The sequence below is a fragment of the Macaca mulatta genome, chromosome 13, assembly GCF_049350105.2.
Source record: "Macaca mulatta isolate MMU2019108-1 chromosome 13, T2T-MMU8v2.0, whole genome shotgun sequence".
NCBI classification, from domain to species: Eukaryota; Metazoa; Chordata; class Mammalia; order Primates; family Cercopithecidae; genus Macaca; species Macaca mulatta.
Window position 1 is genome coordinate 9501471 of NC_133418.1, and position 13034 is coordinate 9514504.

At 45.7% G+C, this 13034-nt stretch overlaps 1 protein-coding gene across 1 annotated transcript in view; it reads right to left on the bottom strand.

Moving 5' to 3' along the window:
* Nucleotides 1-3108: 3108 nt before the first annotated feature.
* The window catches only part of CREG2 (cellular repressor of E1A stimulated genes 2), a 38964-nt gene continuing 29038 nt past the window's right edge, over nucleotides 3109-13034 (bottom strand). Inside the window, 2 exon segments of the mRNA NM_001194358.2 lie at nucleotides 3109-3256; nucleotides 8052-8165. Coding sequence (NP_001181287.2) covers nucleotides 3109-3256; nucleotides 8052-8165 — 262 coding nt within the window.

A 13034-nucleotide genomic window follows, 5' to 3' on the forward strand; every position in this document is an offset into this window, starting at 1 on the left:
GCTTGAGCCACCGCGCCCGGCCTTCCATGTAACTTTTAAAATAAGCTTGTATTGGTCTACAAAATCCTTGCTGAGATTTTGATAGGAATTGCATTAAACGTAGAGATGGAGAGAGGGAGAACTGATCTCTTTACTGTTTTGTATCTTCCAATCCAAGAACATGGTATCTGTCTTTCTCTGTGTAGGTCATTAATTTCTTTTCTTAGCATCTAACAATTTTCACTACATAGGTCCTGGGTAAGTTTTGTTTATACGTAAGTATTTCACTTGGGAGTGATTGCAAATGGTATTGTGTTTTTCGTTTTTTCCCCACATGTTCATCGTTAGCGTAGAGAAATGCAATTGACTTTTGTATGCCGATCTTGTGTCCTGAGACATGGCTGCGCTCACTAGTTCCAGAGTTTCTTTTTTGAAAAATAGATTATTTGGAATTTTCTTTGTAGGCAATCCTGTCATCTCTAAATAGGGATACATTTTTTTTTCTTTCTGATCTGTATGTATTTAATCTCTTTTTCTTGCCTTATTGTCATGTCTAGAACTTCCAGAACAGTCTCTAAAATTTTAAGCAGTGTAAATTTCTAGAGATTTGCTGAAACACACTTGCCTGAATGGAGTCCATCAAACTTAAAACTATGAATTTTCAACACTATTCTTAGCCAACCTTTTCAGGTTTCATTTCCTGTAATTTGGATAAATAGCTGATAACATTCATCAGCGGTTATAAATGGCATCCACTCGGCAAAGTCCTTTGGAGCAGCAGTGACCTTATTGAGCTAAATGGAACCTGACTATAAACGCAAACCTAGCAAGGGGACCTTATCTGCAGGACAGGATCGGGGGCAGCGAAGCTCCCAGTATGAAGGTGTGAGGTGGACTGCTGCAATACATTTGAGCACGTCATTTGTTCTTCCGGCTTTCTCCCCTTTTCTCTAAATTGGAGTAGCAATAATTTTAAACTCCGAAAATATAAAATTCCCTCAGAGGTACCTTATTCTTATATATTAGAAATCACCACTGTTAGGAATTCTTTTGAGGATGGTCTTATGACAAATAAATAATTCTCTGCATCCTACTATGTTTTTAGCAATAGGTAATTAAAATATATTTTGACAGGCCGGGCGCGGTGGCTCAAGCCTGTAATCCCAGCACTTTGGGAGGCCAAGACGGGCGGATCACGAGGTCAGGAGATCGAGACCATGCTGGCTAACACGGTGAAACCCTGTCTCCACTAAAAAAATACAAAAAACCAGCCGGGCGAGGTGGCGGGGCCTGTAGTCCCAGCTACTCGAGAGGCTGAGGCAGGAGAATGGCGTGAACCTGGGAGGCGGAGCTTGCAGTGAGCTGAGATCCAGCCACTGCACTCCAGCCTGGGTGATAGAGCGAGATTCTGTGTCAAAAAAAAAAAAAAAAAGAAAGAAAGAAAGAAAAAAAAAAAAAAATATATATATATATTTTTTGACAACTCAAACTCTCATCATGTGTTTTGTTAAGCCAAAGTTTATAATCATTAATAACACTTTTATTTACTTGAAAAATGCATATTTCCTACATATAGTGATGTGTTTTTTATGTTATACAACCTCCCTAACCTACCAAAGAAAGTTTATAGCCATTACAGAAAGACAGAAAACTTGAGACAGCTCAACCCTTTATAGGTTTTAACCATCAGAGGTCTTAGATATATATACATAGGTCCATGTAGGCCTTAGAAGTGTACACAGGTACAGTCTAATTTCTTGAAAACACTAGGAGCTCCTACATATAATATGTAGAAAATTTTAAATCTATAGTAAGAATCAAATTTCAGAGACTTTTTTTTTTCCCCCAAAAAACAAGAAACATCATCTCCAGGCAAGCTAGTCCTTCTTTTTTACAATCACTTCACTGATTTTCCTGGTTCAATTTCTACCCGTGCATTTCAATAACTCTTTTGTTGTTAAAACTGGACGTCTTCTGGGAGCCACTCCACCCGTGTCTGCAGTGAGCTGTCTGGGATGTGGACTCAGCCTCTCTGAGTCTAGTTTTCTTGTCTGTAAGAGCCAATGATGACGTGCAGCTCATTGGTTACAGGGCTTAAATGAGATGGCTTCTGCTGAGGGCCTGGCCCAGGGCTGGGCAGGCAGTGGGCCCTCAGTTACTGGCTTCCTTTCTTCCTTCTGTAACATGCTGTCTTTACTTTCCCAGCTTCACCCTCTCCCCTCTCCGCTTTCCCCACCACAGAATGGGGAGCTTCTTATTTCGGATGCCCCTGTTCATGCATGAGAGAGGGGAACCCTTGCCAGAGGTATGAGCAGCAGGGATCTGGGGAGCTTCATGTCAAAGCTCCTCCTTTCTCTTTTTTTTTTTTTTTTTTTTTTTTTGAGACGGAGTCTCACGCTGTTGCCCAGGCTGGAGTGCAGTGGCGCGATCTCGGCTCACTGCAAGCTCCGCCTCCCGGGTTCCCGCCTGCCATGGCTGCTTACATAGAGAAGGGCTGTGCACAAAGCATCCTGTGTTCTTACACTGCTTTCACGTCATGGTGGGAAAAAAGTTGCATAAGTGACCAGTACCTTCTAGCCAATATGACCTAATAATGCATCTGCAATCCACCAGCAGAAGGAGTAATCCACGGACACACAGTCCTCCACCCTCACCCTAAAAACAATATGGTGGCTGCGTGATGCACAGTCAGCTCCTTCGTGGTCACGATGAGCTTAGAACCAAGACTGCGTTTGGCACAGCAAGCGACAAAGACACTCTCACAATACAAAGCAATCACGTTGTAGGTACAGGCATTGTCTTTTCTTAAAGAGTGAAACAACAATGATCTCAAAACGTCATTTTGACCACCAGCTATTATATGATTTCTGAATAGGTGAGTCTGGACTGAATACAATGGAATAAAGACTATCTACGTGAAGTATCCGTGTGAGTTGGAGATCTGCAAATGACCACTTTAATCTCAAATCTAGCACAGAGTTCCCTGTTCACCCTCTCTCATTCTGCTGCAGGGATGGCAGGGCTGCTACGAACCCTTCAACAAAGAGACAGTGGTCAATGGCTGTCTGGCTGTATCACTGAAAAGGTTTTTATTTAAGTGCAAACACCAAGGACTTTCTTCTTACTCCATCAGGCCTTTCTGGGAACTGCTTTGAAATATTCCTCCTTTGAAATATTGGATACGCCTCCATACCATTTCAGAAGCCAGATATGTTCTATCCTCATCTTCATAAAGAACCATTCATATTGACGAGGCCACTTCCTCATCCCTGGGTGCCTGTAGGAATAAAGAGAGACCACGGTAAAGCTGCTCTTATCAGAGGAGTGCACGCTGGGCCAAGTCATAGGACCTCCAGACTCCAGGCCTCATTTGGGCTGACAGCTGCTCAGAGGCAGAACTAGGGAGCTGAGTGTCAGTGCCTGGGACCACCAAAGGAAGTCAGGGACTGTAGACCTTAGCCCAGTGGCTAGAGGCTCAAGTCGTGGGCCAGGCTCCTTGGTGCGAATCTCAGTTCAACTGCTGACGAGCCGTGACGCCAGTGGGCTGTCGGCACTCTCAAGCGTCTGTCTCATCACCTGTCACGTGGGATGATGTTGATGGGGCTTTTCATAGGGCGGTGTGGGGAAGCAGGCAATGAACCACATATACAACACCCGCAGAGAGTGAGTGCTCAGTGGAGGCTGGCTACCATTATTAGGAAACAAAGAAAGGCTTTATGCATCTCTATATGAAATGTTAACAGAATGGTGAGCCTGTGAAACCAGCTTGTTCATGGGAAGATCTCTAGTCGTGCAGCAGGCTGAGAGCTACTAGGGCAAGTGAGAGCCAGCTGGAGTTGACAGGCAACGTCACATCCCGTCTTGTGCTGTTGACTGACTTGCCTCTCCCCCATGCATACCCCTAAACATGCTGCGGTATCATTGAGGGCAGGGGCTGTGGCTCACTTCTTTCTTTTATAACTTCATAAAAATTTCCTTTATCTCTAAAAATGTTATAAACATAATTCAAAGACCAAGTCCAAACTGGGAAAAACATTTATTACAAAGCAAATGCATAATAGGTTGATGATCTTTATTTATTTTATTTTATTTTTATTTATTTATTTTTTTTGAGACAGAGTCTTGCTCTGTCACCCAGGCTGGAGTGCAGTGGCCGGATCTCAGCTCACTGCAAGCTCCTCCTCTTGGGTTCATGCCATTTTCCTGCCTCAGCCTCCCGAGTAGCTGGGACTACAGGCACCCGCCACCTCGCTGGCTAGTTTTTTGTATTTTTCAGTAGAGACGGGGTTTCACCATGTCAGCCAGGATGGTCTCGATCTCCTGACCTCGTGATCCGCCCGTCTCGGCCTCCCAAGTGCTGGGATTACAGGCTTGAGCCACCGCGCCTGGCCTGATGATCTTTATTAAAAAAAATTTTTTTTTTTTTAGAGATAGGATCTTGCTCTGTTGCCCTGGCTGGAGTGCAGGGGCGGGATCACAGCTCACTGCAGCCTTGACCTCCTGGGCTCAAGCGATCCTCCTGCCTCAGCCTCATGAGTAGCATGCCACCATGCCTGGCTAATAAAAAAAAAATTGTTTTTTTAGTAGAGATGCAGTCTCACTATGTTGCCCAGGCTGGTCTTGAACTCCTGGCCTCAAGCAATCCTTCTGCCTCAGCCTTCCAAAGTGCTGGAATTATAGGTGTGTGCCACCACAGCCAGTCAATCATCTTTTTGAAGAACAATTTATTTTGAAACAATAATAAACATACAGGGAAGTTGAAAGTACAGTATCCAAAACTGTTTTGTTTTCTTAATCCACTTGAACAAAAGTTGCTGATCTGATGCCATAACACCCCAAATATTATGCAGCCAAGATAGTAACATGATTTTTGTTGTTTTAAGAAACCTACTTTTGTACTGATAACTGGAACAAAGTTTGATACCTGGAAGTGGTGCTGGTGCGACAAACCCTAATCCATGGGGCACTGGCTTTGGGCCCAGGCCGTGGGTGGAAGCTGGAAGGACCCTGAGGAGACCGACAGTGAGCGCTTATAAAAAGGTAGTGCCGGCCGGGCGCGGTGGCTCAAGCCTGTAATCCCAGCACTTTGGGAGGCCGAGGCGGGCGGATCACAAGGTCAGGAGATCGAGACCACAGTGAAACCCCGTCTCTACTAAAAATACAAAAAATTAGCCGGGCGCGGTGGCGGGCGCCTGTAGTCCCAGCTACTCAGGAGGCTGAGGCAGGAGAATGGCGGGAACCCGGGAGGCGGAGCTTGCAGTGAGCCGAGATCGCGCCACTGCACTCCAGCCTGGGCAACAGCGTGAGACTCCGTCTGAAAAAAAAAAAAAAAAAAAAGGTAGTGCCTGGCTGGGTGGAGTGGTTCACGCCTGTCATCCCAGCACTTTGAGAGGCTGAGGCGGGAGGATAACATGAGGCCAGGAGTTCGAGACCATCCTGGACAACATGGCAAAACCCCTTCTCTACTAAAAATACAAAAATTAGCCAGGCGTGGTGGTGCACACCTGTAACCCCAGCTACTCGGAAGGCTGAGGCACAAGAATCACTTGAACCAGGGAGGCAGAGCTTGCAGTGAGCCGAGATCGTGCCACTGCACTCCAGCCTGGGCGACAGACTGAGACTCTGCCTCCAAAAAAGGTCGTGCCTGTGGGTAGTCCCAGCTACTCAGGAGGCTGAGGCAAGAAGATCCCTTGAGCCCAGGACTTGAAGGCTGCAGTGAAATATGATCACGCCACTGAACTCCAGCCTGCACAAAAGAAAAAGACCTTGTCTCTAAAATTAAAAATAAAAGCAGAGAAAGGCTACTGAAAGCTGGAGGTAAGGGGACCTACATTATGTAGCGGTAGGCAGACTTGGCAATGCTGTTGTCTACAGTTACGTGGAAAATAGGAAATGTTCACATCCTTTACCCACTTTTTGATGGGGTTGTTTGTTTTTTTCTTGTAAATTTGTTTAAGTTCCTTGTCGGTTCTGGATATTAGACCTTTGTCAGATGGGTAGATTGAAAACATTTTCACCCATTCTGTAGGTTGCCTGTTCACTCTGATGATAGCTTCTTTTGCTGTGCAGAAGCTCTTTAGTTTAATTAGATCCCATTTATCAATTTTGGCTTTTGTTGCAATTGCTTTTGGTGTTTCAGTCATGAAGCAAAAGAAGACATTTACGCAGCCAACAAGTATATGAAACAAAGCTCATCATCACTGGTCATTAGAGAAATGCAAATCAAAACCACAGTGAGATACCATCTCATGGCAGCTAGAATGGCAATCATTAAAAAGTCAGGAAACAACAGATGCTGGCGAGGCTGAGGAGAAATAGAAATGCTTTTACACTGTTGGTGGGAATGTAAATTACTTCAACCAGTGTGGTGATTCCTTAAGGATCTAGAACCAGAAATACCATTTGACCCAGCAATCTCATTACTGCATATATACCCAAAGGATTATAAATCATTCTACTATAAAGACACATGTGCACGTATGTTTATTGCAGCACTATTTACAATAGTGACTTGGAACCAACCCAAATGCCCATCAGTAATAGACTAGATAAAGAAAATGTGGCACATATACCCCATGGAATACTATGTAGCCATAGAAAAGGATGAGTTCATGTCCTTTGCAGGGACATGGATGAAGCTGGAAGCCATCATCCTCAGCAAACTAACACTGGAACAGAAAACTAAACACCGCATGTTCTCACTCATAAGTGGGAGTTGAACAATGAGAACACGCGGACACAGGGAGGGGAACATCACACACCTGGGGCCTGTTGGGGGGTGGGGGCAAGGGGATGAAAAACATTAGGACACATACCTAATGTAGGGGGGCTTAAAACCTAGATGACGGGTACAGCAAACCACCATGGCACATGTATACCTATGTAACAAACCCGCACATTCTGCACATGTATCCCAGTACTTAAAATAAAAATTAAAAACAAGAAAATAGGAAATGAACTTAATGAACCCACTGATCTAGGGAAGATTCTGGCCTCTTCTCATTGCTTATAATAACATGTGAAAGAAGAGAGGAACTCAAGAACTAGAGTTGAGTTTAAAAGCTAGCAATAAAAAATAAAAATAAAAAATAAAAACGTTTGTGCGTGCACACACACACACACACACATCATCTGTTTCTTTAAGTATTGAAAGCCATGAGCTCATGTGACCATATCCAATCCCAGTAATTCTAGTTTTCTCTGATTGTGCCTTTAGCCCTTTTCTGTGTCCTTACAAGGCTTGCTTATTCACCGCATCCCTGTGGGCAGGATCTTCCTCTTCCCGTGGGGTTGTGGATCGCCCCTCCAGCTCAACACTTGCCTTCGTGTTACCCTCCCTCTACTGCAGACCAATGCCTTCTAGCCTGTTTCCATCGCTGCACCAGCCCGCACCCCAGCTCCGAGCCTCCATTTCTGGCTGCCCCTGCATGGACACCTGTGGAAAGGCCACCCCGTGTGTGTGCGCCATCCTCAGCTTGTACAAGCTCTGACTCCAGGCTGGGCCGCCCTCTTACTTGTGTGGACCCCTACAGCAGTGGTCCTCAAACTGTAGCATGCACATCAATTTCCTGCAGCATGCCTTTTACAATACAGATTTCTGAGCCTTGTTTCCGGAGAGTTTGATCCAGTAAGCAGGTGGAGGTGGGGTCCGTAAAACTGCATCTAAGTCAGCATCCTACTGATTTAAGGGTGAGAACACCACACTGCGAAACGCTGTGCTGGCATCCCCAGCAGGCAATGTGCTTTGTTTCGAGTGGATGCTTGAAAATGTTTGTGGTGTTGACGAGAAAGGCTCAGCTCTTTTCAAGGCAAGGCAGGGCATCGTCAAAGGTTGGAAGTAGGTAGCAATTTTACCTGGAATAGCTCAGTGCGGTGCTCTCCAGAGGCATTCACCTGGCTTCTGCTGCCACTGCTAGTGATCTCCACGGCCAGGCTAGCTTGGTCCTATTACCACTGAAGGGCAGTGGAGACTAATCACTGTCATTGCATCAGAGGCATCAAATGGCACAGTCTGACCTCGGCTTATTATTATTGTGTATTTCTAGGCATAAAATTTTAAAGCATTTACACACCTGGAAAACATGGCTTGCTTGGCAAATTCTACTTCTTCTGGAGACACTGCGATCATCTGGCCAGTGAGTGTTACCCGGACACATTGGGGATCTTCCGGGTCAACAATGTTTTTTCTGCATGTGAAAAACATTTTTCGTATATCAGAACAAGGATAGCACATCAGCTGGCAATTCTAACGATTTTATAAAATTAAAAATAGTACTCACATTCCTGGTTATATCATTCAGGTTATGTGATGGATAGTTACTTTAAAATACCCAGGCCTTGTAATAGGTGTGCTTGTGTAGGTTAGATATCAGTCTGCATTCTGGGGCAGTGAGATAACATCCGAAGCACCCTAGTCAAAAGTGCTCATTTGAGGGTGGAGGAAATTGAGACAGGAAAGTTTCCTGACTCCCTCGAGGGGCTTGGGACAGTGGGGTAGGGTGGGGTTTTTTTGGGGAGTGGGGGTGCTTGTTTTGCTGAGCTCAAACCCCTTGCAGGAGGGGGAGTACACAGGTGAGCAGGTGCATGAGCTGGGGCGAGTGCCCTTTTTAGGCAGGAATGAACCCCTTACCAAGTTGTCCACAAACTCTGGAGCCCCAGAGGGCATGTATTACAAACAATGCTCTTTTAGTGGTTGCCATCAGCAGATGGCTTAGTGTTAACCAGCTCAGTGGTGAGTCGGGGTGACATACACCCTGACCTCTTGGTACCCGGCTTCTTGTCCGGCATCCGGGAAGAATCGGGTCATACAGACTTAAAGACTGGTGAGTGCAGAGGTTTTATGAAGCAGTGGAAGTGGCTCTCAGTAGAAGAACAGCTGGAAAGGGGCTGGTGCAGGAAGGTGATCTTTCGCTGAGACCTGGCCATCTCCAGCCAGGCTCCTCTCCAAAGTCGTGCCGTCTGAAGTTAAGCTGTATCTATCCATCCTCTCTGACTCTCAGTTGCTGCTTCTCAAAGTCTGGCTGCTTTTCCGTCTGCCAGCTGCTGTCTGAGGTTTACATGGGCACAGGATGTGGGGGCAGGGCAGGCCAAAAAGCAACATTCAGGCTCAAAAACAGGAATGCCTGTTCTCATTCAGGGCTTCAGGTCCAGGCTTGAGGGTGGAGCCCTCGCCAGGGACCCTGCCCCCGTTCCTATCAAAATGGGGAGTTATTATTCAAAGGGAATGATGTTTCAGTTCTGCTACGAATAAGTGCTAGAGATCTGCTATACAACATAAGAGTTCACAAAACAATATTGTGCATGTAAAAATTTACTAAGAGGGTAGATCTCATGTTAGGTGAGTTTTCTTTTCTTTTTTTTTTTTTTTTTGAGACGGAGTCTCGCTCTGTCGCCCAGGCTGGAGTGCAGTGGCGCGATCTCGGCTCACTGCAAGCTCCGCCTCCCGGGTTCCCGCCATTCTCCTGGCTCAGCCTTCCGAGTAGCTGGGACTAAAGGCGCCCACAACCGCGCCCGGCTAATTTTTTGTATTTTTAGTAGAGACGGGGTTTCACCGTAGTCTCGATCTCCTGACCTTGTGATCCGCCCGCCTCGGCCTCCCAAAGTGCTGGGATTACAGGCGTAAGCCACCGAGCCGGGCTCTTTTTTTTTTTTTTTTTTTTTTTTTTAACTGCAGAAACAAAACACATCAAATGGACACAAGAAAACTTTGGCAGGTGTTGGATGTGTGTGTAATATGAGTGGCATCCCTGGAGTAGCGCAATGCATCTGTTTGGATCCAACAGTGACTGGAATAAGGGCTTTCAAATATTGCCATCAGAACCTGCACTGGAGGGTCCCTTAATCAGCAGAAAGTGTATTAGAAATAATAAGAACAGTAGTGTGTGATCGCATTTGTGACTGCTTGCTAAGAAATGTTTCTGCGGTGACAGAGTTATCCTAAGACATGTTTCCATTTTAAAGGTCACCTGGCAGTGAGGATGTGGGGAAGAAAACTTTTTCTTCTTCTTTTTTTTTTTTTTTTTGAGACGGAGTCTTACTCTGTCACCCATGCTGGAGTGCAATGGTGAAATCTCGGCTCACTGCAACTTGTGCCACCCGGGTTCAAGCAATTCTCCTGCCTCAGCCTCTCGAGTAGCTGGGATTACAGGTGCCAGCAACCATGTCCACCTAATTTTTTTTTTTTTTGTGAGACAGAGTCTCAGTCTGTCGCCCAGGCTGGAGAGCAGTGGTGCAATCTTGACTCACTGCAACCTCCGCGTCCCAGGTTCAAGCAATTCTCCTGCCCCAGCCTCCCGAGTAGCGGGGACTACAGGCACGTTCTACCACACCCAGCTAATTTTTGTATTTTTAGTACAGACGGGGTTTCACCATATTGGGCAAGCTGGTCTCAAACTCCTGACCTTGTGGTTCACCTCCCTCGGCCTCCCAAAGTGCTGGGATTATAGGCGTGAGCCACTGTACTTGGCCCAATTTTTGTATTTTTAATAGAGATGGGATTTCACCATGTTGGTCAGGCTGGTCTTGAACTCTTGACCTCAGGTGATCCACCCACCTCAGCCTCCCATAGTGCTGGGATGACAGGCATGAGCCACCGTGCCTGGCCTGTGGGGAAGGGAACTTAAAGCTCTCACCTACCTCTAATCATGTCAGGGTGCCTATTTCTGGAAGAAGCATAAACAAGAGAATCTGATTCTCCAAATGTCGTTCAGATAGTGGCTTCATGTAAATCCACAAGGGAAAGCTCTTCTTGGCCACAGCTTGTGCCTTATGCTGTTGCAAGCTGTGTCCATAAGTGTTTGGGAAGATGGTTCAAGGATAAGGCAGCACAATGATAATATCAGTCACTTACATTCACATAGTGTTTCTGGTATTTCTAAAAGGCTTGTATATTCCATCATCTGCTGCTGTAGTAAGATTTGTCAATTTTTATACCAAGGACATTTGTACATCACCTCATTTTGTTTGAGCTTCATGACAACCTTAGGAGGTTTTATTATTAACCCCTGTTTAGAAGTAAGAAAAGTGAGACTCAGAGGATTTAAGTTGTCCAGGGCCATGGTGCTCACAGGGGTGCAGCCAGGCCTGTAGGACCCTATCTTAGGTCCTCTGGTCTCAAGTAGAAAGCTAGGCTACCTCCCAGCTACTTGGGAGGCTGAGGCGGGAGAATGGCATGAACCCGGGAGGCAGAGCTTGCAGTGAGCCGAGATTGCGCCACTGCATTCCAGCCTGGGTGACTGAGTGAGACTCCGTCTCAAAAAAAAAAAAAAAGCTAGGCTACTTGTCATCTGGTCAGAGTCTCACTGTCTCCCAGGCTGGCATGCAGTGATGTGATCTCAGCTCACTGCAACCTCTGCCTCCCGGGTTCAAGCGATTCTCCTGCCTCAGTTTCCCAAATAGCTGGGATTACAGGCTCACACCACCATGCCCGGCTAAGTTTTGTATTTTTAACGGAGGTGCAGTTTCACCATGTTGGCCAGGCTGGTCTCAAACTCCTGACTTCAAGTGATCCACTTGCCTCGGCCTCCCAAAGTGTTGGGATTACAGGCGTGAGCCACCGCATCTGGCCCCATCTGGTCCCTTATATCTGGGTATATCCCAGACTTGACCCCTCCTCTATCTCCCAGATCCAATCAGTCCCCAAGGTTTATAGATTCTTTATCCCAATATCTGATTATAAACTTTTAAATATCATGCTAGGACATTTTCTCAAAAGCTTGCCTTGGAGGTAAAAAAAAAAAAAAAAAAAAATACTACCACATGAGAAAAAAAAGAGCCTGTTGCATAGAATTGTTTATGATGGCAAAAATTGGAAGTAACCAAAAAGCTTAGCAGTGGGGAAATACAAATATTAAGTTTTATCAATACTATAACATACAGCCTTTAAAATACATGAGATAGAACTATAGGTGTCCATGACAAAGATATAAGTAAAAATGTTACAGGCAGTGAATCCGTATGGGTCTGCAGCAACCTCAATTCTTGCCTCCTCGGAAGAAAGAATTCAACTGAGGGGGTCATAAGGCAGAGTGAGAACTGAGGCAAGTTTTAGAGCAGGAGTGAGAGTGTGTTAAAAAGTTTTAGGGCAGGAATGAAAGGAAGTAAAGTACACTTGGAGGAGGGCCAAGCTGGCCACTTGAGAGATCAAGTACGTGGTTTGACCTTTGACCTAGGGTTTTATACATTGGCACACTTCTGGGGCCTTGCATCCCTTCTCTCTGATTCTTCCCTTGGGGTGGGCTGTCTGCATGTGCAGTGGCCTGCCAGCTCTTGGAGGGGAGCATGTGCAGTGTGTTTATGAACTTGTACACACACTCACTTGAGACGTTCTTCCCTTACCAGTCAAGTCTTCCTATAATGTCACATACCAGTTAAATGCTGCCATTTTGCCTCTTAGTGCACACGTGTGAGCCCACTCACCCAACTCCTGAGATATTAGCAGGAAGTCGCTGATCACCAACTTCAGGTTTTTTCTATCTATTGGGAGACTGCCTTTCCCTGGTACTGGGTGTGACCAATCATTACTTTAGAGAGACAGTTAACAACCACCTGACCACCACCTGATAGTCACCTGACATTCCTGGTCGGGGTAGGAGTGGGCCCTCTCCTGGCCTGCCCGTGTCTGACTGGTTACTTACAGTAACAAAAACAGTTGAAGAAATTTTAAAAATCTCTGGACCCTCAAACTCCTTATGCCAGAGGGAAGGTTAAGTCTAGAGGTTGAGTTATGCAACTCCCTCTTCCAAATAAATCGCTGTTACCAGCATTATGCATCGGCCAGATTCCCAGGGAAAAGGGAAAAGGCCTCAGGGGTCTCCAAATGACTGCCCCCACAGACCATTCATAAGTAAATTTTTTGCTGGCCTCCCATAAACAAGGACATGCCAATTGTAACTTCAGGTGTGCAATCTAAGTCTAGCTCCTGAAACTAAAGTCTGTTTGATTCCATGCTGATAATGGAATTGACATTCAATTGCAAGCTTATCTTCCCAGGTGCAGAACAAAGACAAGACTAGATCAATCATTCCTCTGCTTACCCAGAGACACTGGCATAATAA